The sequence below is a fragment of the Melanotaenia boesemani genome, chromosome 13 (assembly GCF_017639745.1).
Source record: "Melanotaenia boesemani isolate fMelBoe1 chromosome 13, fMelBoe1.pri, whole genome shotgun sequence".
NCBI classification, from domain to species: domain Eukaryota; kingdom Metazoa; phylum Chordata; class Actinopteri; order Atheriniformes; family Melanotaeniidae; genus Melanotaenia; species Melanotaenia boesemani.
The window spans coordinates 34,033,845-34,057,092 of NC_055694.1; the positions used below are offsets into that span (position 1 = coordinate 34,033,845).

Below are 23,248 nucleotides of genomic sequence, written 5' to 3' on the forward strand. Positions count from 1 at the left end.
CAGCTGTGGAGCATTTAATGGCTGCATCGTCATGATCTCCTCCATCGTAACCACGTTTGCTGTCGTCTAAAACTCAGAAGTAAAACGTGGGAACTCGGAGGTGAATTCTGCACTGTCCTCTTTTTCCCTCTTGGACCCTTTTTTAAAATGTTTCTTCATCATGTTGAGCAGCGAAGGAATCTGCCATCACAAAGGAGCCGGCATGCTGATATTAGAAGTAGTTTGTCATCAACAGAAACTGATGTTTCACCAGAAACATGTTGAGATTCTCTAATATGCTAATTTAAGCAGCAAGACCAAATTTTAATCAACTCATCCTCTGGAGTTCCCGTAGTAAAAGTAAGAAGCTCTGCTGGGTTTGAAGAAAAACCCGTTTCCTGCTACTTAAGTTAATAAGCTGAGCTTATTAACTTAACGAAAATCTGAAACATTTTCACTACGTTTGAACGTCTTCTTGAAGCAATCTAAGAGCTTATTTATGCTCCAGGTTAAATCGAAGCCTTTTGTCCGTCCTTTACGTTCATGTGTGTGTTTCAGAGAACTTGCGGATACACACTGCTGCAGTGCTGCACGGTGTAGCTCCTGTGCAACCAGCAGTGATGATTTCACAGACCACTTCGTCGTTTTACGGCTCTTTCTGCAAATGTGCATCATCATGATGTCCTCCGCTGGCACCAGGTCTGAAACTGATGTTGGGACTCTCCACTGCCCTCTAGTGGATGTGTTGTCTAACAACCATGCCACTGTAAAGGATGCATGGGAGTATTATGTAAAGCAATACAAATAGACCATATCAGACCACAACCGACATGACGACGATGGAGGATATAGAATAACGCACATTATCAGACATTTGTCTTGTTTTTGGCTCCAGCTGTTTACTTCAGGGTGCCTTGTAAACATATAAAAAAGAGAGGCAGTCCACAATTTTGTGAAAAGACGATAAGAAAAGTCTTGTAATCTGAAGTATCTGAGTCCCACCCCTAATAATCTCATTTTTAAAAGTTTTAAAAGGATCCTTTTGTTAGCGCTGTGGCTAAATTAAAGCTCACGAGGTGATAAAAGTCATCGCTGCTGAAACAGAAGTCAACGACGACATGGGAGTTGAGCTTTTTTTAACTTGAGCCAAAGTTTTAGCTTCATTCTTCGGGATGTATTTCTGATGATGACAGCAGGGATGGAGCGCTGCGATAGAGTGAAACGGCGTGAAATGCGTACTCACTGGAGCAGAAATGATGCAGGATTTCTCATCAGGATTCTAAATCCTGACTGCTTTCACCATCCACGCATGAAGAAGATGTAGACTTCAAGATGTTGCAGGGTTTCCTCTGCTTCAGCGTGTAGAAGCTGACTGAAGCAGCAGTTCTAGAATTTCTCCAGTTCAAATCTTTCTTTGATAATAAAGATGAATGCCATCACATAGCTCAACTGTTTTTAAGGTGTCTAGTGTGTAAACTTGACATCACTATGACATCATCTCACATCTTTGCAAAATATTAGAACTTTTCGGTTTGTTTGACAGCCGTTTGGTTCAGTGGAAGTCACATGATATCATTCTAATTAAAGATTAAATTAGTCATCGATTCTGTTCAGAACTTTTATGGACCAGCCGAGGTGTTGAGGGGATCCGGTTCGGTAGCCTCAGGATTGGGTCTCTGTTCTTTGCGGATGATGTGGTTCTGTTGGCTTGATCGGGCCGTGATCTTCAGCTCTCACTGGAGCGATTCGCAGTCGAGTGTGAAGCGGCTGGGATGAGAATCAGCACCTCCTAATCCGACACCATGGTCCTCAGCCAGAAAAGGGTGGAGTGTTTTTTAATAGGTCAGGAATGAGGTCCTGCCTCAGGTGGAAGAGTTCAGGATCAGGATTCAGGAGTGAGGGAAGGATGGAGAGCTACAGGAGGATCGGTGCAGCGTCTGCAGTGATGCGGACTGCATCGGTCTGTTCAGATGGGGAAGAAAGAGCTGAGCTGAACGGAAAAGCTCTGGATGTTCTGGCTGATATCCCAGAGGACATCAGAGTAGAGTTGCTGCTCCTCCACATCCAGAGGAGCCAGATGAGCTGGTCAGGATGCCTCCTGGACGCCTCTCTGGTGAAGTGTTCCAGGCACGTCCCACCGAGAGGAGATCCCGGGAAAGACCCAGGACATGCCGGAGGGAGAGACTATGTCTTCCATCTGGCGTTTGAATGCCTCAGGATCCCATTCGGATGAGCTGGATGAAGTGGATGGGAAGGAGGTTTGGGGTTCCCTGCTGTCCGACCCCAGCTAAGCAGAAGAAGATATTTAAAATTTTTCTTTAGCGAGCTCAAACCCAGCTTTAGGATTCCAAAGTTTGTTTAAGAAATTCAGCATTTATCTCTGCAGCTTTCCTCATCATCTGCACACAAAGCTGTGCGTTCCTGTTTTCCATCATAATCTTTGGCTTTTCTGCCACAGCGATTTGATGTAAGTGACTCTTAGGGAAGTGTAGCTTCACAGTGACAGACCTGTTTCTAAAAAGAAGCATAGATGTGCAGGGCTTTGTAAATGAAAAAGCTGTTTCATGCATCTGGCTGCTGGGTTCCAGTCGAAGCTTCTTTTTCTATGGAAGAAATTTGATAAATGAATTAAACGAGCCAGAAATAGCCAGCTTTGGATGCGTCGTCTACCTGGAGAGAACTTCGTCTCATGAAAAGGGAAATGAACAATGATGCATGGATTTCTAGTTTTTCCAGGTTTTCCCTTTCTGGTTTTTAGCAGAAACAAAAAAAAAAAAAAACAACAGAATTTCCATTTTATTGCTTTTTCTTCGCTGTAACTAAAGACCCAAATGTGGTGGGTTTGTTGTCGCATCGCAGTCGTTGCTTCCCAACTGACCAGCGTCTTAACGTCTGTCCATGAAGTCATGATGTTTCCAAACAGAATGAAGAAAAGCTGCAGATGTTTAAGAGAAAAACTACTTAAAGGTCCAGTTTGTAGGACGTAGAAACATCTGCCCCATCTGAGCTACTGTAGTTACAGAGCAGAGAGGATGACCCCTGCTGTTTCTATATAAAAGCTGCTCATTCTAAGTTTGGTGAAGCCTCTTTAAACATTTCCTCCAGATGTAATTCCATCACCCACTGACGGAGGTGATGCAAGATGCAGATTTATTAATATTCTACTGAGATGTTTATTTTCTCATTATTAGATAAGGAGAGAAAATGAGAGGATGGACATTCGATGGAAGAAATGCTGAAAAAAAAAAAAGAGAAGGACTGTTCACGGAAAACCAGTATCATTTTTAATAATTACACATATTTACAAAGATGCGGTGAAGCAAAATAAGCAGATCTAACCAGCATTATGTTTAAAAAATGCACGGTCTCATGTCGTTCTTTTCAGATCATTCTTTTCTTCGGTGTTCTGCAGTGTGGATTCAAGGACTCAGTTCATCCGTTGGTCCCTCTACAAAAAGATGCCACTAACATATCGTCTGCTGTGCAAAGATGTCGACAAAACATGAAAGCAAACCAGATGAAGTTTGGGAAAGTTCCTTGAATGTTGAAGCGATTTTTAGCTTCTTGTGTGTGTGTGTGTGTGTGTGTTCATTGTGGTGGACGATACCGTGACTGTAAAGCTGCTTCATTATCTTTTCTTCCCTGCCTCTGAAGACCCTGCAGCTAATTGACACCCTTGGACTCAGGATCAGCTAATTAATCCTATTATGTAGTTATGAAATTAGCACGGGTCAGATTTCATCTAATAATTCTCAGCCAATAGAGAGCTCTCTTCTCCCCGGAAGCACACAAAAAGATCGACTTGGCTCGTTTCAGACGCGACGGACCTCAGTCAGAGACTTCAATCCTGATAAGAGCTGATTTTTTTGTGAATGTGTTAGCGTTTTGATCCCGGCTTTACCCTTTGTGTGCTTACCGATATGCTGCTTTGTTGTAAAGATGGCAGTAGATGAAGTCAAACCAGCTAAAAACTTCACTTTGTGTTGGTGAAATGATGGAGAAATGAGCAGCGTAGCAGCTGTAGAAACTCGGCCTCCACACCACCGATGCAGTGACCCGGCGTGTTGGACTGCATTCAGTATCACAACATCCATAACTGGATCAGTATTTCTGATGCTAAAACTGGACTCATATTTAGCATTAAATGCTGAAATCAGGAGCAAGTCGAGTGTGAAGTCCAGACGGTAAAAAAGGAAAAACAAACCGAAACCAGGAAGATGGAAAATCAAGTTAAGTTGAAGTAGTTTTGCATGAGGCTGAAGGAAGGTGCCACGTTGCTGATTTCTGTGGCTGCAGCTCAGCCGTATGTTTACATGACATTAGAAAAAAAACTGAAATTATCGTGTTAGTCCCGCTAAAGCTGGACTTTTAAAACACATGAATGTGTTAGTTTGACTGAAACTGAATCAAATGAGTCAAACTAACGAGCACATGATGCAGCTGGGAGTTGAATTTCCTTCGTGTCCATGTTCAGCTGGAAAGAAACTGGCTTAAAGACTGTCTCCAGCGTCAGTCCCAGGCTTTGACCCAGAAGTAACAGGATTATTATTTTAAAACGTGGAGCGTACAGCCCTCCTGAATGTCCAGCTGTTCAGCTCAACGTGCTGCCAGTTGTTGCTCTAATGCGACACGTCAACCAGAGAAAGTCTGACAGTAAAGGAGGAAGATCAGCACCCAGAGTCGTAGAGTCAATACATCTATTCCCTCACGGCCTGTGGGACCAGGAACGCTGTCCAGCTGTTGAAATGAGTGTCTGTGGATAAATTTGCCTGAAACGTCCCCAGAACTAGAAGTACCTGATACTTTTGGTCAAAATGCAGCATCAGTGTGAGATTTTGATGTTTTTAACAGTCAGACATCCTGATTTATTTCAGCTGGGACTCAAACGGTTCTGGGCTTCGTTAGCCAGCCCCGGTCCTGCTGCAGTCCAGTCCACTTCAAGCTGAATCTCAGCTGCATCAGGCGAAGCCAGGCTGCGTTTGAGAGACGGAGGCAGCACGACCATCAGGTCACATGGCACCTTGGAGGGGCTGCAGATGGTCACGCAGTGGAAGAACCTGATCTCGGCCAGCACGCCTGTACACGCTGTGGATGCTGGAGCCAAAGGAACGCTTCGTTTTCAGCCTAATGTCTGTTTCTAAAGCCGCCCGGCTGAGACTGGCAGTAAGTCCGCTGTGGCCTTCAGATTACAGAAGGCTGGAAAGTACGGCTCCCATCTGGCATCAGACGCCATCTTCACCGCGCAGCTCGTCACCTCTTAGTCACATGTCTCATGGTGTTTTGATGCTCTTGTGAATTTCTACATCATCGTAAATATTTTAATCAATTCAGTGAAAACTAGGAGTTGTGTGCAGACACACAGATTCCCCACAGACCGGACTAGTTTAGTCTATTCTTCATTTCAGCACCTTTAACTACTGAAGCCGTGATGGGTGAAGAATGTCCAATAAGTGCATTCAGAGACGTAATTAATCATTTTGATCTTTGAGGCACTTCTTAAATAAAAAGCCGTAACCCAGTTAGCCCCCCCTTTGGTTTGTGAAAACCATAAAAGATAATAAAAATGTTTGTGTCGACTAATGAAAATGTGCTGCTTGCATCAAGAAAAAGGCATCGAATTCTGGATTCTACCTACATTATTACACACAATAACTTATGTTTTCCTTCGTCATTGTACATTCCTGTTCCATGTGAGGCTTCGCCCCCCGACCAGATAGAAGAACAAAAAAAAGTGCACATAAAATCTGCTCCTCAGCAGAACTGTCCTGTTCGTCCAGGGACGTGAGACGGGCGGACATGTCTTCATGATGGCAGGCACAGAATGAAACATTTCTATCTCTGAAATTACAAAGCCGACCGTGCTTTGACACCAGGATGGACATTCTGAAGGTAAAATGCAAAAAAGAAAAGAAAAGGAGAAGACAACATGAAGACGGGGAATGTTCCTGTAGTCCAGTGTCTCCCTTGTCCCCCCCCTAACATCCAGGAAAGAGTCTGGTAATCGTTCAGGAAGGAAATGTCTCCCACTCCTCTGTTGCCTTGTCTTGATGACCAGTCCAGAGGGGGAGTTTGTCCTCCTCGTCGCCCTCTGCTCTTCCTCCTCCTCGCCTTCCAGAGTTGGCTTGTAAAGTAGTCTTTATTTGGCTGAGACGGCAGCCTGGACAGACAGTAGGTGGGCAAAGAAGGAAGCTGGTCTCCTTCATACAGACTCCTCTGTGGATAGCAGCAGGGGGTTGATGTATTCAAATCCTTCAAACTCTGACTGGTCTATTCTTTTGATGACGTCCCTGAGAAGGAGATGAAAAGAAGAATTAGAGGTGTTGCTTATAAAACCCTACAGCACATCACTGGAGAGCAAACCTGGAACAATCTGGGTTCTGGCTGAAAAAAGAACAAAGCAGGTAAAGTTGCACAGAGTTGAAGCTCGAAGAGTTCTGACACGCACAAATTGAACCCACAACCTAAACTTTGATAATGCCGCCATCTTGGAAGGAACATGTTGGCATCCTGTTAGGTTAGGCTTAAAAAAAAAAGTGTAATATTTATATATATATATATATACACACACACACACAAATCTGACAGATGGAAACGATGGAGGTAAAAAAAAAAAATGTGTAAAAACTGGATATATATATATATATATATATATACATATATATACATATATATATTTTAGGAGTAATTAGAGGGTTTGTTATTAATAAATCTTGAATAATCACATTTTAATATAAGAGTATTTGACCAAGAAAGCAATATTTTAACAGACACAGACATTATTATAAACTCCAGTAATGTCTCGAAAAATCCGTTTAATTTCAATTGAAAATAGTAGAAAAGAAATAGAAAACGTCCCCGACACTAAATGAACAGAACTAAAGTTCAAGTGTCAGTTTAAGTCCTTTAACCAGCATCTCCAGCTGTTCTCTGATTAAGAGTCTACAACATGTTACAGAACTTTAGCTTTCTACATGTTTTCATCCACATGCTTCATAAATATGTGCCGGTAATCCAGGACGAGATCAGCAGCAGCAGCTTCCAGTCTGGTCCTGGAGCAGAGCTGAACACCCTGATCTGGAGCTGGAAGCTGGGACTGATGCTGAAGGCTGTTGAATCTTCATGGTGGGGGCGGGGCCTGAGTCTGCACCGCTGCTCCATGAAAACAGTACATGTTGCAGGCTTTCACATCGGTCTCCAACATCACCGGAAAAGTCTAGATTTCTTGCTAGCCGCTTTTTTAAGAATAGAATCGTAGAGGGGTGTGAAAACTGGCTAAATATAGCGCCCACGCTGTGACGTGTGTGTCGCTGTAATCATACCGTGCGCTGATTAACGTTCTGCGTTGTTTGAAACACAAACAGATTAAATATGTTCATTTTATTTTAGCATTTTTTTCTATAATTATTCAAAATTATTGTTGAATTGTTATTAATGATTAAAGTCCCACTCCTAAAATATAAATACATAAATAAATAAATAATATTAATTTATATACATGCAGGACAGCTGTTCAACTGCAAATATCCAACCAGCCAATCACACGGCAGCATGTACTCATGTAGACGTGGTGAAGACGACTTGCTGAAGTTCAAACTGACCATCAGAATGAGGGAAAAGGGATTTAAGTGACTTTGAACGTGGCATGTACTGGGATGTTCACACACAACCATCTTTGGGCATCTTGTAGCCTGAGGGTTGCTGGTTCAATCCTCGGTCCGTCGAGCTCATGCCGAAGTGTCCCTGAGCAAGACACCGAACCCCAGATTGCTCCTGATGGGTCATGGTTGAGCGCCTTGCATGGCACCGTCCGCCATCAGTGTGTGAGTGTGTGTGTGAATGTGATGTATGATGTAAAAGTGCTCCACATTCAGATGCTCGGCTCAGAATCTGCTGGAAACATCATGAAAACATGGATCCAAATTGGATTGCCTGGTTAATTCCCTGTAAAACTATGACAGAAAACACCACAAGTTCATGTTGTGTTTATTCCTTAAAAATGTTTTGTAAAAGTAAAAACAATAAATATATATAAAAAAAGAAATATAAAACATGGATCCATCCTGCCTTGGATCAACGCTTCAGGCTGCTGCTGGTGTAATGGTGGGGGGAGATTTTCTTGGTCCACTTTCGACCCCTTAGTACCAACGTGGTCTGGTTTAACCAGCACAGCCTACCTGAGTGTTGCTGCTGACCATGTCCATCCCTGACTGGTTAATGAGTTGCTTGTACTCACTGCGGCTCCATATTTAAACTGCTTGCTGCCTTTTCTTCGTAGCCTCAACTAAACCGTATGTGGTTAAAAGCTGCAGCACGTTTAATAATGAAATCGTTGTAGTTTCTATCTGCTGCTGGAAGCTACTTGATGAGCTGACGCGTCTTTCTCTCCTCTGAGTAAAACTGTGTAGAAATGCAGTGTCAGATGAGACAGAAAAACAAGGTTTGGGGTAATCAGTGGAAAAACGTGTCCTGATTGTTTTGTTTTGTTTTTCTGAGCATGTTTTTCTTTTGCTAACAAAAGCATAATCACAGGTAAATGGAGTGGAACTCCATAAATAATGGACTCCCTTAGCAACACTGCTGCTTTCTTCTCCTGCAGCAACAGGCTGTTTACTCATCTGTGTGTGTGTGCGTGTGTTTTTGTGTGGTGATGGTGAGATGAAGTCCAAGAAAGAGGCCTCTCACTGGGAAAGGCCGAGAGACTTTCTCCCTGCAGGCGCTGAGCGAGGGGCTTTGAAGTTAAAACAAAAGGTGGTCTACCAGGTGGGTGGGAGTCTCACTTTAAGGGCCATCGTGGTGTGGAACAGGTTGTTGATCCCACCCACACAGAGCACCAGGAAAAGTGAATGAAATGCTACAATTCTTGCTTTGAGAGAGCTGACTGGAATATTGATGAAGCAAATATTTTCCTTCCCTCTGATCTCATGGGAAGTTCTCCTGCTGTAGGAGGAGGTCAACCAAGAAGACAACAATTAGATTTAGAAAATGGAGTTTTTCTATTTTGGAGTTTCAGGGAAGCAGGAAGAAAGACTGCATGGAGGAACACGCCAAACGGAGGGGAGAGGCGTTGGGAGATGACCAAAACAAACAGCGTGTTCAGCCGATGTAATGGTGCCTTTTTTCCAGGCTTGGATGATTTGAAAGTATTACCAGATGCAGAGAGAAGAGAACAAGGAAAGGACAGAGAAGAGAGTGAAGTACGTGAGATGAAACAAGGGTAAGGAAGAAAAACCGCAGGAGCAACTCTTCTGGGTTTTGGTATTAAAGCTTCTGACAGTGGCAGCACAGATATGACGACCCAGAGCTGGGTTTGGAGGTGTGAAGTGAGGTCAGGAGCTGGAAACATTTCAGCTAGGGTTAAGGGAAAAGTTAGAACAGATTAGACTGCTAGCTTGCCTCAGCTAAAAGCAAGATGTCACTTTGGCTGTAAAGGAACCAAAGAGGCTGCATCGAAGAGCCTCCTACAGGACACACAAGGGTCCACATGATTGGTTGGATAACTAACGATGTATTAAGTCCTGGTGAGGCAAAACTGAAAGTCTGATTTGTCTAAAGCCTGGTACACACATAACGATTCTTTTAATCCTGTGAGATTTTTTATCTGGTGGAGACCTCACACGTGAAGATAAAAAGTCAGTTTTGATCATACTGTGTGTGGTGACTCCGAAAATGTAATCACAGAACACACACACACGGCGATGCTGTCCCACAAATCATCCACAATCTAGTCCTCTGAGGACGATATCTCTATCAAACGTGATTTAACAAAAACGCAGAAGAAGAAATTTAGTAACAACTGGAAAACACAACACCCAGCATGGAAGAGGATATATAGGACCAGGGAATCGTGGTGGTCTTGGGACTATTGTTAACAGAAAAAGCCAGAACTGAAAAAAATACCAGACTGGAGACGGCGAGAATACGGACTTTATTTATTTCCTTGTTCCCCGGCCAGCTCGCTCTCTGATTGGTTACATTCTGTACCACATCACCATCCACGCAGTCACTATGCGTCACTAATATTGAACATGTTCAATATTTCCGACTGTCGGCTACGACCCTTTTCAGAGTGGCTCTGGGGGTGTGTGCAGTAGTTATGGGTTGTGCTCTTTGGGCACATTCACACTGTTTGGTTCACATTAAACCAAACCTCGTTTGGAGCAGTGTGAAGTACATTCACCCTCAGACCAAACCAGGGTTTCGGGTCAGTTGCAAGTGAACTCTGGTCTGGTTCGCTTGCAGTGTGAACGGAGCATCCAGGGAACCTGGAGGAACAGGAACATGCTGGATATCTGGCTGCTACTCATGCTGGAAAGATTCTTGTAAAAACCAGATCAGGTTTGAAAACCAAAGTAAAGCCAGAAACATCAGGACTGAATGAATGTATTGTCGCTGCATTGTTTACTAACGAGACGCGTTCAGTCCTGGCCATTTGAGCCCATTTTCTTCTTCCTTATGGTCAGCTGTTCGGAGAATACTGCCTCCTAGCGAGCAGCTGTAACTTCATGATGTCGTCCAGGCAGTTTTGTAAACGAAACCAAATAAAACTTTCATAATTCTTCCCCCCAATCGGACCGAATCCCCCAGACTATCCTGCTGTGAATGTGCCTGACAGACAAGCTAACTTACAAACGTCAGTTCTGCATCAGTGAGCTTATGACTGACTCTGTCATCTGCAAAATATCTGATCTGTCGGGGTCCAGTCTGAGCAGGAATACCATGTCGCAACACAGGTTTTCACCCTACAATATGTATTAATCTGCGCAGCTCTTAGCGCCCATAGATTGAAAGATTTTGGGAAACTTTTTAACGCAGTCCTCCAAAAAGCTAACAATGCTGAGATAAACAGAATAAACAACCAGAAATGAGACTCTTCGGGACAAAGTACCAGCTGTAACAACACCGACTGACGGCGATTCATACTTTTAAGTACTTTGTTATCCAATTTGAACTTTCTCCAGAAAAGCTAATGACCAGCAAAACCAAGAAGAACCAACGGTTCAAGCTGTTCCAGATGTTGAGTGCTGCCCCCATGTGGCAGAAGAAAGCTACGACACTAACTCAGACTTTCTGGGCATAACATGAACCACAATCTTTGATGTTTCAGTTGTTGTCAATGGAAAAAAGTGCTCTCCTGTTAGAATCTGTTGCTAATATGGATCACTTTTAAGAAAAAGAAGCCATTTTCTCAGTAACCATGGAGCCACTGATGGAACAAAATGAAAAAGCTGAATTTCCTGAGCAAAAATAAACAAAGATTTCCTCATTAGTTTATAAAACAGAGACCTGATGGAGCGTCATCTTCTCATTTCTTTCTCAAGTGAACTTTTCACTAAGGAAAACAACTAACAACAAAAAAGCTAAGAGATTCAGTAAGCTGGATTATTTTACTCTGATGATAAAGATCGAACCTGAAAGTGTCATGTTCAGGGCTCCAGACTGGTCGCATTTTAGGACTAAACTGTGAGACAGTGCGAGTGAATTTTTCATCTTCTCTACAACGGCGACCGATACATTTTCAGGTCTTTTTCTTGTAGTAGTTATAACTAAATTTATTTTGTCGCTAACAAACTTCTGCTCCCCTCTTCAGCCCAGTAGTTCACAGTAATGTACATTAGCTGCTGGTTTGCCGACTCAAACTAACTTCAGTACGAGAAAAGGAGACGAACACCAACGAATAAGACGACAGCCAATGTGTGTGTGTGTGAGCGGGGACGAACGAGCTCTGTGATTGGCTTATGTGTGAAAAGAGGCGGGTCTGACGCTAATGCTGTAGGTGACGTAGTTCCGGGGGAGACGGCAGATTCAAACTAGGCGCGCCCAAACATTTATACTTTCATTCGATTGTATTTTGTGCCAACTTAATCAAAATATTCTTTAAAGTAGGACTATAGTGTCTTTAAAAGGTACACTCTGGAGCACAGCGGGGAGGATTTGGCCAGCCTGACAGATTTTATAGATCGTTGTTACGACAGAATCGTCATGGGGAAACCAAGCTACACCTCCACCCCCTCCACCTCATCCAAGTCCAAGAGACAGCGAAATGAGGATTCACCTGGAGCTATTTCACCAACGGGGAACGACTCAACAGATGTTCTGATCTCCATAAGAAACTCAGTAGTTTTGATGCGCGTTTGAGTCTGGTAGAAATTCTCCAAAAGGAGTACCAGGCGCTACGTGAATCATTAGAATTCAGCCAGAAGCAGGTGGAAAGTCTGGCTGCAGAAAATGCCGGTCTCAGAGAGACGGTAAAATCCCTCACCGAGGGCTTGACCCGTCTCTCAGATGAAAATAAGAAGATTAAGGAAACGGTGATCGATCTGCAGGCGCGGAGCATGAGCGAGAACCTGGTATTTGCAGGGATTCCAGAGCAGACGGAGGAGGACCCCGAGACCACGGTGAAAAACTTCATCAAAACCCACCTGAAGCTCCCGGAGGAAACGGTGAAAAACATCTCCTTTCACAGAGTCCATCGGCTCGGCGGGAGGAAACCCGGGTCCAGCAGACCAAGACCCATAGTAGCGAAGTTCGTCAGCTTCAAACAGAAGGAGCAGGTGAAGAACCAGGGCCGCGAACTGAAGGGGACCAACTTCGGAGTAAACGACCAATATCCGAGAGAGATTCTGGACCAACGGAGAGTCCTGTTTCCCATCAGGAGGAAATCGATCGCCGATGGCGCTCGCGCTGTCATCGCGGTGGATAAACTGTTTATTAATGGACAACTGTACCGCGACCCGGACATCACTCCGTGGCTCTTCTGATCCCAGGTACTGTAAGTCAATCTCTCCAAATGATCACTCTTAACTCGCCATTATAGATCACTGACAGTAGAACACACTGCTCATCTCACCACAGCCTCTACACCTAGATCGATGTATTTTTTTCTGTTTCACCACTCTTCTCACTTTTCACTTTTCACTATCTTTCTATTTCACGTCTTCACTGTTAATTGTAATCCAGCTCGTAATATCAGCAGCGCACGCAACACCGTCAGGACGCACAGCCGCACCATACATGATACATATAAACACTCGCGTTTTATGTATGAGAGAACACGCATTAAGGTACATATACGGACATTTAACATACGGACAAACGCGCGCAATCAGGCTGCATGCAAACACGCGCGAACACGCAGAGGGGTGCACAAAGACACACGCGTCAGTAACACGCATGAAGCATTAAACCGTTCACAATAACCATGTTAAAAATCGTCTGTTGGAATGTACATGGAGCCGGTTCCAGGGAGAAGAGGTTGAAGATCTTTAATAAATTACAGGAGCTGCAGGCTGACATTGTCTTACTACAAGAGACTCATTTAACAAACTCAACCATAGATCTTCTTCAAACAGCTCAGTTTCCTCATGTTTACTCAGCTTGTTACAATTCTAGGCAGAGAGGAGTAGCTACTCTTATTAATAAGAGACTAAATTTTGACATAGATAGCACAGTAGTGGATCCGGAAGGCAGATTTCTGATAACTTTATTATCTATTTGTAATATCAAATTATGTATTACCAATGTGTACGGCCCCAATGCAGATGATCCCTCCTTTTTCCACTCCCTGTTTACTACACTCCAGAATTATTCAGATAACAGAATAGTGCTAGCTGGTGATTTTAATGTAGTCTTGACTGAACAAGATCGCTGCAGCACATCAGGTAGTCATCGAGTCTGGCAGTCGTCAGAAACTATCAAACAGTACATGAAGGATTTTGGTCTTTGCGATGCTTGGCGCTCTCACCATCCTAAACTAAGAGAATACACCTTCTTCTCTTCAGTTCACCACTCCTTCTCTAGAATAGATTATATTTTAAATAGTAACTCACTAATGGGCGACATTTCAGAGACTCAGATACATCCAATCAGCATCAGCGATCACGCACCAGTTTCATTCAGTCTGAGAATCAAAAATAATAAACCGATTGGTCAAAGCTGGAGATTTAACACCTCTTTATTGAAAGATCCTGAGTTTATTGATTATTTTAAAAAAGAATGGTCAATTTATATAGAAAAAAATGACATGCCTGAAACTTCAGCGTGTCTCCTTTGGGAAGCAGGAAAAGCAGTAATGCGAGGGAAAATAATTTCCTTCTCCTCACATAAGAAGAAGAAGGAAACAGCAAGAGTTTTAGAATTAGAACTCAGGATTAAATCATTGGAGGAGGCTTACCGCATTTCCCCTGAAGAGCACACAATGAATAATATAAGGAAAACTAAATTGCAGCTTAAAGAAATTATAGATAAAAAAAACACAGTTTTTAGTGCAAAGACTTCGCTTGGAGAACTTTGAACATAGTAACAAATCTGGAAAGTTTTTAGCAAATCAACTAAAAACAAACAAGGAGAAAACAACAATCTCCTCTGTTAAAGATCAAGACGGAAACATCAGCCATGACCCAGACAAGATAAATGACACGTTTAGAAGCTTCTATAAAACATTATATGAATCACAGATTAATCCAACAGATGAACATATTGAACAATTTTTAAACAACATTAATCTACCAAAACTAAAAAATGAAAATAAAATAAATTTAGATGCACCTATTACTGTAGATGAACTCCACGAAGCTCTCCAACATATGCCCAACAATAAAGCCCCGGGTCCAGATGGTTACTCAGCAGAATTTTACAAGGAATTCTGGACAACGCTAGCTCCTACATTTTATAATATGTTGTTAGAAATACAGGAAAAACAAAAGACACCGCAAAATATGAACTTAGCTAATATAACACTATTGCTGAAACCAGGCAAAGACCCCACACTTCCATCCAGTTACCGTCCCATATCTTTAATAAATGTAGACCTGAAAATAATTAGTAAAGCTCTTGCCAGAAGGATAGAAAAAATAACCCCTCTTATAATACATCCGGACCAGACAGGTTTTATAAAAGGTCGACATTCATCTACTAACACGCGTAGACTAATTAACCTCATAGATTACTCTACTTTACATAATCTAGAATCCACAATCATTTCTCTAGATGCAGAAAAAGCCTTCGACAGGGTAAACTGGAAGTTTCTATTTGCAACACTAGACAAATTTGGGTTTGGACCTGCTTTCATAGAGTGGATTAAAATATTATATAATAACCCAAATGCATGTGTGAAAACCAACGATCAAACTTCTCCAAGCTTCCGCTTACAGAGAGGCACCAGACAGGGCTGTCCACTCTCCCCCTCACTTTTTGCCATTTTCATAGAGCCGTTAGCAGCTGCTATTAGACAAAATATAGAAATTAAAGGAATCCAGGGCAAAAATATAGAACATAAAATAAGTCTTTATGCAGATGATGTATTACTCTTCCTTCAGAACTCACAAACATCACTCTCTGAGACAATCACAGTTATTAATAAGTTCTCATCAATATCTGATTATTCTATTAACTGGTCTAAGACTACAGCCATGTCCATCAACTGTGACCTACAAAACATCCCTAATATCAAAATACAGACAGGAAACATTAGATATTTAGGTATAAATATTTCCCCCAGATTATCAGATTTAACAAAATTAAACTATGTTCAGCTACTAAAAACAATAGAAGATGATCTCTTACGGTGGAGGCGCTTACCCATCTCACTAATGGGGAGAGTTGCCACCATTAAGATGATGATTCTACCTAAAGTTAATTATTTATTTTCATTGATACCCACTAAACCCTCCACCAGTTGGTTTAAATCTCTGGACTCTTTCATATCCAAGTTTCTTTGGAAAAACAAGCTGTCACGTATCAGTCTTAAAACCTTACAGCAGACTAAAGATAGAGGAGGACTGGACCTACCAAACTTTAATCACTACTTTATAGCTAACAGGCTGCAGTACATCTCCAAGTGGCTCAAACCCAGTTATCTGGATGAGCCGTGGCTAGATGTGGAGCAGGCTTTGTGTGAGGACTTAGTCATCTCTGACCTGCCGATTGAATTTCCCTTTGGGATTAATAAAGTATTTTTCATTCATTCATTCATTCATCAGCTCAACCATTAAACCATATAAGTGCTTTAAAAGCCTTAACATCCGTTTTTCCTTAATGGCTTGGTGGGAATTCTGTAAGATAACCAGATCTTCCCTCTTTCCATGTAGACTTACACCCATCTGGAACAACCCTGACACCCTGCAGAACAAAAAGATGATAAACTTCACTCAATGGAAGACTAAAGGAATACAACAGTTAGGACAGATAATAGAAAATGGAAACTTTGTATCTTTCAACACAATTGTCTCACAGTATGGAATCAACAGCAATAAATTCTTAGAGTACCACCAACTAAAATCAATTATATATAAGAAGTATACCCCTGTACAGTTAGACTTGCAGCTTCCTGTCAGAATAGCAGAATTCTTGAATCTTAATACTCCAAAATTATTATCAAAAATATATAGATTACTTGCAAAGCTAGAAGACAGGATATCTCTCCCAACTTCAAAATGGGAAGATGATTTATCTAATAACTTTGATCAGAAAAGATGGTCACAAATATGTTTAAACACGTTTAAAATGACTCAGAATTCAAATATACAACTAATACAATTCAAAATTCTCCATAGAACTCATTATACAGGACACAGGATGTTCAGGATGGGCCTTTCACCATCAGATATCTGCCCACACTGCTCTGAGAACACTTCTGATAGCTACATCCATGCGCTGTGGTCCTGCACACCTGTCCAAAGGTTCTGGATTAAGGTGTGTGAAGATCTCTCAAAATGGTTTAAAACCAGTTTTTCTGCAAACCCCACACTTTGCCTACTGGGCGACCTGGGTGACACTAACATAGGAATACACTCCATAAACTTGGTCCTCGCAGTCTTATGCATCGCAAAGAAAACTATTCTTGTGAACTGGAAAAATAAGAATAATTTGTCTATCCAGCAGTTTAGAAATCTCCTGTTAGATCACATCAGCATTGAGACAATGTCTGCCTCCTCCAGGAACCAATCAGATGACTTTCATTCCCTCTGGTCCCCTGTGACTGGCTACATCACCTAATGTAGGTGGAGGATTGCGGCTTCGCTGGGATGGGGGTGGATATGGGTGGGGGGTCCCTGGTGGCTTCGGGTCTCCGGTTGTCTCCTGGGTGGGGATCTCGGCTGCTCCGCTGCTGGGTCGGCTGGGGGTTCCGGTCTGGGCGGGCGGCATTGGGTGGGCCCCGGGGTGGGGCTGCCGGGGTGCCTGGGTCGGTGTCCGTCGGCCCCTGGCCGGGTGGCCGGTCGGGCCCGGGGTGGGCCGGGTGGGGGCCCCGGGCTCTGGGGTGTCGGGTCTCCCCCCGCTCCTGGGGGTGGGGGGTCTGCCGCTGCTGGGGGGGGCTGGGCCCGTCCGGATGTGCCGTGCCGGGGGTTGGTCCGTGCCCTGGTGCTTGGTCGCAGCCCCGGAACCTGGGTGGGGGTGTGTTTGTATATAGGTGGGTGTGTGTGTGTGTGTGTCTGTAGGTATGCTGGTGTGTGGGTGGGTGTAGAGGGATGTGTGTGCTGTATGTGTGTGTGGGTGTGTATGAAGGTCTAGGTGTGTGCGTGTATGTGTGTGTGAGTGGTGTGCGGGTGTGTGTGTGGAGGTCTATGTGGGATGTGTGTGTGGGTGTGTGTGAAGGTGTGTATATATGAGTGTGTGCACGTGGAGGTCGAGGTGTGTGTGGAGGAGTGAAGGAGTGGGTGGAGGCGTGAGTATGTATGGAGGTGCTTGTGTGTATATGCAGGTATGTATGTGAGTGCGTGTGTAGTGGTGTATGTGTATGGAGGGGTATGAGAGTGTGTGTGTATGTGGGCACCGGTGTGTGTGTTTATAGGTATGTGCGTGAAGTGTGTGTGTGGAGGTATGTGCACGTATTGAGGTGTTGGTGTATAGAGGTGTGTGAGAGGGTGTGTGAGTGGCTGGGGGGAAAAAAAAAAAAAAAAAAAAAAAAAAGTGTGTGTGCAGGGGGTTAGGACGTGTCCTCTGGGGGGCGCCCTGGCCGGGTGTTGGGGGCGTGGGCCTGGGGTTCCCTTCCTTTGCCTCGCCCCCCTCCCACTCAGGGGAGTGTCCCTGCGCTCCTGGGCCCGGGCCCTCTGCCCCGTCTGTCCCGGGCGGCCGGTGCCCGGGGGGGTCGGGGACTGCTGGCCTCGGCCAGCGGCTCCTGCTGGGGTCTCCTGCTGCTGCCTTCCTGGGCGGGCGAGTGGTCGTCTCTGTGGACCGGTCGGGATCTGTTGCCTGCGGGGGGGCTGGTGGCCTGGGTCTCGGGACCGCTGGCCTGACTCTGGCCTCTGTTCAAGTGAGGTGGCATCTGCATGATCACTCTGCATGGTCACTCCTTCCTGAACGTCTCCACACAGTCTTTGCGTCGCCGTGTGGCCGAGTTCTCTAACACATCCACACAGGTTTCTCTGCGTGTGTTCTTGAATACAGCAGTTTCACTTATATCTATTATCATATTTTTTTTCTTTTTTTTTTATTTTATTATTTCTGTTCTTATTATTATTATTATTATTACTCTTACTCTTATTATTATTATTGTTACTATTATCAACTAGTTGTGTAATGACCTACTGGCTAGGACGAATGTTTGGTGATGGTCGGAGAGGCCGTAGGCGCAGACTGGCAGCCACGTTTCCGTCAGCTTGCCCCAGGGCAGCTGTGGCTACACACGTAGCTTACCATCACCAGGTATGAGTGAGGAGTGGATGAATAATGGATTCACACAATGTAAAGCGCTTTGGGTGCCTTGAAAAGCGCTATATAAATCTAATCCATTATTATTATTATTATTATCTTAGCTATATATGTTGTAAGTAGTATGGATTACATGGTCTTCTGTATGATGTTTCAAGTCCCCACCCGCACTCCCCACACCCTTTCTGTCCCTCTCTCTCCCCTCCCTCTTCTCTCTACTTTCTTTTCTCTCTCTCTCTCTCTGTCCCCTCCGGTCGAGTCCAGCATTAAGAGTCTGATTTAATAAAGTTTTTCATCAAGAGGGACTTTATACATGTAGTATAAATCCCTGCTTGATAGAGTAAAATTGCCCAGCACCAGACGGCAGCCAGACAATCATTCTGTTTGCAACGATGCTGGACAAAACAGGTTAAAAAAAAAAAAAAGAGGCGGGTCTTCGAGCAAATTTATTATTCCTCAGTGCTGCCAACTTAGCGACTTTGTGGCTGTATTTAGCTTTTTTTTCAGACCCTCTAGCGGCTTTCCTTTTTTTTAAAGCGACTACCAACAAATCTAGCTACTTTTTTTCTGGTATTTTTGGAGACTTTTAAAACTGACATGAATGAAGGTAGTTTATCTTGTCAACGAGGAGCGGTGCTGTGCAGACCCTCTCATACGAGGCTTGGTCTTCTCGCAGCAGCAGCAGCTGCATTCAGACGACGTTCACCTCTGTTTCATGACCAGGCTGGAAACTAAACGTAAAAGCTGCTGCTGGAGGATCCTGCGCTAGTTTACCGTCACAGTAACGTCTGTTAATCAAGAGTGTGGACAAAATATTTAAAAAGTTAAAAGTGTTGTGACATATTCCAGATTCCCAATTAAAAAAACAAAATACACTTAAAAAACTAAACTAAAAATAAGGAAAAAAATTTAAAAATTACTTTATTTTATTTATTTATTTATGCTGTTCTAAACATTTTAGGTTGTCCTTTTTTTTTAATTAAATTTTTGCCCTTCCCTCTTTATGGCAGCATCCATTACAACTATATGTACCAGGCTGATGATGCTAACTAGCGACTTGTAGGACAGCCAATAGCTGCTGTTCTTACTGAGGAGTGGGAACAGTGGCTGAAGAAGCTGTTTATCACCAGGAACTACATGGACCAGTCGTACCATAGATATATATAGAACGCTAGATGCCATATGGCGGAGTCTTAAACGGCATCACAGGTCGGCCATCTTACCACAGGTTCGCTTCCTGGCAGAATCTGTCGAACCTGAGGTAAACCAAGGTAAGGTCAGTGATATGCTGAAACATTATTATTCTTATCTCGATGAAATTTTGATGGATTTACAAATGGTTGGATTTATTAGAAACAGTATTAACGTGGTTATAATCCTGGATGCTTGAACATGTTGAAATCGCAGATTTTCTCTTCAGAAAACGGTTTAGTCAACGTTGTGTATGGCTAGGCTGCTAGCTAGCACCTAGTAATTTTACGTCGAAGTCAGAGGCAGAATTGGTGTTTCTTTTCAATATAACTAAAGTTGCACATGATTTTCAATTTGGGTTTGGTTTGTTTAAAACATCTTCCATTCTTATTTGTGTACATTTCAGGTAAAGGCTGACTGAAAGCCGATTTTGCCGGTAACCAATAGTGCCAGTATTCAAATCCATGGGAAAACGATATGATGATTGTCAAAAAAGGAGAACTGTCTCACGGTTTCCCATCTTTATTTATTTATTATCATTACTTCTAGTCATGCTATTGTTATACTAACCCTTTTTTAGGATTTGTTGTGCGACGGGCTCTGAAGAAGCTGGCCTGTGATGTCTGCCGTGCCAGCCTGGTGACAGATCCTGCATCTGCCATCAAGGACCAGAGCTACCACCTACTCTCTCTAAAAAACAATGGAGGCCTGGTGATTCCATCACAGGGAACAGTAAAGGTCGTCAGGGCAGCAGAATGTGTCATTCGCCAGGCCTCAGCTGGTTGCAGACAATCAAGGCCCATCAAACTGCTGGAGGTCATTTACATTGTACAGAAGAGGATTGGGTCAGAGGATGTGTTTGAGCTTGGGGAGCACATCAATGATACACAGTATGGCATAGACAGCCACCACCATGCACTGCTGACATTAGTTGTGTCCCTGTTTTTTAAGTTGAGGCTACACCACGTCGCTAGGATGACGACAATAACCCTACAGAGCAACAGTATGAGACAGAAGCTCAACAAAACGGTGCTTTTCAAAGGGCATTAGCGCAATGTGGATGTTGGGTCTTCGGACACCGAGTTTCAGCTCCTAATTAAATATTTCTAAACAATGTGTTTCAGACTGGTTTTCTATGATTTCATATATGTAAATGTAAATTATACTGTACACTGAGGACATTTGATAATGCTGAAGGTTACCGTTTACTGTTTATACCAATATTAGTGGTATTAACCCTTTCAAGCATGAATTATAAGAAACAGTGCCACATGTTTTTTGCATACAGTATTTTACTTCCAGAGACACATACAGTGATGCTTTTTTATTTCTTGATCATATTTTACCTTATTTTTTAAATGTATTTTGACAGTTTATTCAAAATTATTAATTAGATAAGCTTTTCATATTTATATTATCTGGCTATTCTATAAAAATATGGCTATCATTTTTATTTTCCTGTTTATCACTAAAGAAAGTTTGGTTATTACAATGTATGAATTTACATATATAAATATTCATTCTAGAGTAAGTGACAGTGTATTGCATGACTCACTGATGTCCCCTGAAGTGGCAAAATTACAAATATCCACCCAAGAATATACTAGAAAACAGCTGTCAAATAGGTGTCCACCGTAGTGGATGCTACGCATGAAAGGGGTAAATTTATATTGTGTATTCTGTGATTATGGTACATTATGAGCATGCATTATATTGAGAGGCGGATGAAGTATTGTCAGAGGTGGGTAAAATGTTCAGTTAAGTTTATCCCCTACATGTATGGTCTCAAGGCCTCAATTATTCAAGTATGCAGTGTCTACAGTATATACATCTGTGTACAGGGTGGGGATTTCAACATAGAGCCTTTCTTATAGCCTATTTGTAATAGGAAATATTAATCTACCTGTTTCAGAAAATTATTTTTAGGACAACATAATCATTAAAGGATTTCAACATAGAGCCTTTCTTATAGCCTATTTGTAATAGGAAATATTAATCTACCTGTTTCATAACATTATTTTTAGGACAACATAATCATTAATAACAATTGAGTATAATTATTACATCCACCCATGTTTATAACAAACCAAACCGTTTGAAAATCTGTTGAAATTTGATCAAGTTATGGTCCTCTGAAAAGTACTTTTACACTACCAACAGCGTTATGGGTGAGAGAGCTACCTGTGGTAAGATGGCCGCCAGGCACGGACGTTCGACTTTGTTGGCTGGCAACGCGGACGAGGCATCTAGCGTTCTATATATATCTATGAGTCGTACCATGTCCTGTGGGGGATGATGGGGACAAAGTTGCCGTTCTGCTTCGACTAGACAGTGAAAATTAGTTCTATGTCTATTTGTTTTGTACTAGTGCAGCCAGTAAGATGTTTTTTATGGTATGTCAACCAAAAAAAAAGTGAATTGTAAACATTGTAATTTCTGAATTTATTGTATCACTAATACAGTGACAATGAGAGGAAATGTGAATGTTTGCTATGCAAGGTGATTTCAGTGTGCACCCCTAAATGTTCTGCTCGCTCTCCTAAAGATTTAAGTTAGGGGCCGCTGTGGTCCTGGTAAAAAAGTCTGGAGTCCTGATGTTGGATCAGATTTCCAACCACTGCAAGCTGCTGCACAGGTCAATGCCTGAGTCGTACCCTATGCTTACACAACAGAAAACTTAACATGTTTGATTGAAAGGCTTAATTTTTTTAACTTGTAAATACAAATCTCTCACATTAATGGCTGATGAACAGATACAACCTCCTCTGTATGAGTAGAAGCAACAGGTATTGTGGCTCGAAAAAAAAATGACTATATTCAACCTTCAAGGCCAGAGGACATAAAAGTGTGCTTCACTTGTCCCTGGCTGGAGCTGCCGTTTTCTAAGACTGAGAACTGGCATAGAAAACCTCGAGCCTCCTTCTTCCTCCCATCACCATGCTGGCAAGAGCCCCCAGCAATCCTGGCTTCTAATGCTGTAATGTAAATCTCAAACATGGAGGGTTTACCCTTCTCTCTCCCTACACTGCTTTCACTTCTCTTTCTTCTTGTGCCAAGCCCATCATGAGTGGGAGAGAGGGGAGACTGGAGAGCTTTTTGCATCACCCCCTCCTAGCAGGAGTGGGCGACGTCAACCCCTCTCCTTGGTAACAGAGGAAAGAGAAAAGGATGTGGAGACAAAAGTGTGAGATGAAAGCAGAAGGCATGAGTTTTTTTTCTTTTGGTAATTTGCTTTTATTAGGTAGGAACAGCAGAGACAGGCAGTAAAGACGGGGGAACGGTGACCTGCAGGAAGGTCCAGCTGGATGGGAATCAGGTAGAGGACTCCCGTCCATCAGCTTTCCCCTCGACTGTGCTGACAGGTTACTCTGGTGTACAACATCTTCTGATGTGCCAAGGTGTTTGATGTCACGATGATAACTCCACTACTCCC

The 23,248-nt window shown here is 42.9% G+C and overlaps 1 protein-coding gene across 4 annotated transcripts in view; it reads right to left on the bottom strand.

The window, feature by feature from the left end:
- Positions 1 to 3,551: 3,551 nt before the first annotated feature.
- Positions 3,552 to 23,248, bottom strand: part of prkcz (protein kinase C, zeta) — a 147,060-nt gene continuing 127,363 nt past the window's right edge. For all 4 annotated transcript variants that reach the window (XM_042004701.1, XM_042004704.1, XM_042004705.1 and 1 more), the window contains one exon: positions 3,552 to 6,266. In XM_042004701.1, the coding sequence (XP_041860635.1) occupies positions 6,179 to 6,266 (88 nt within the window). In that variant the 3' untranslated portion in view covers positions 3,552 to 6,178. The remainder of the gene's footprint in view (positions 6,267 to 23,248) is intronic.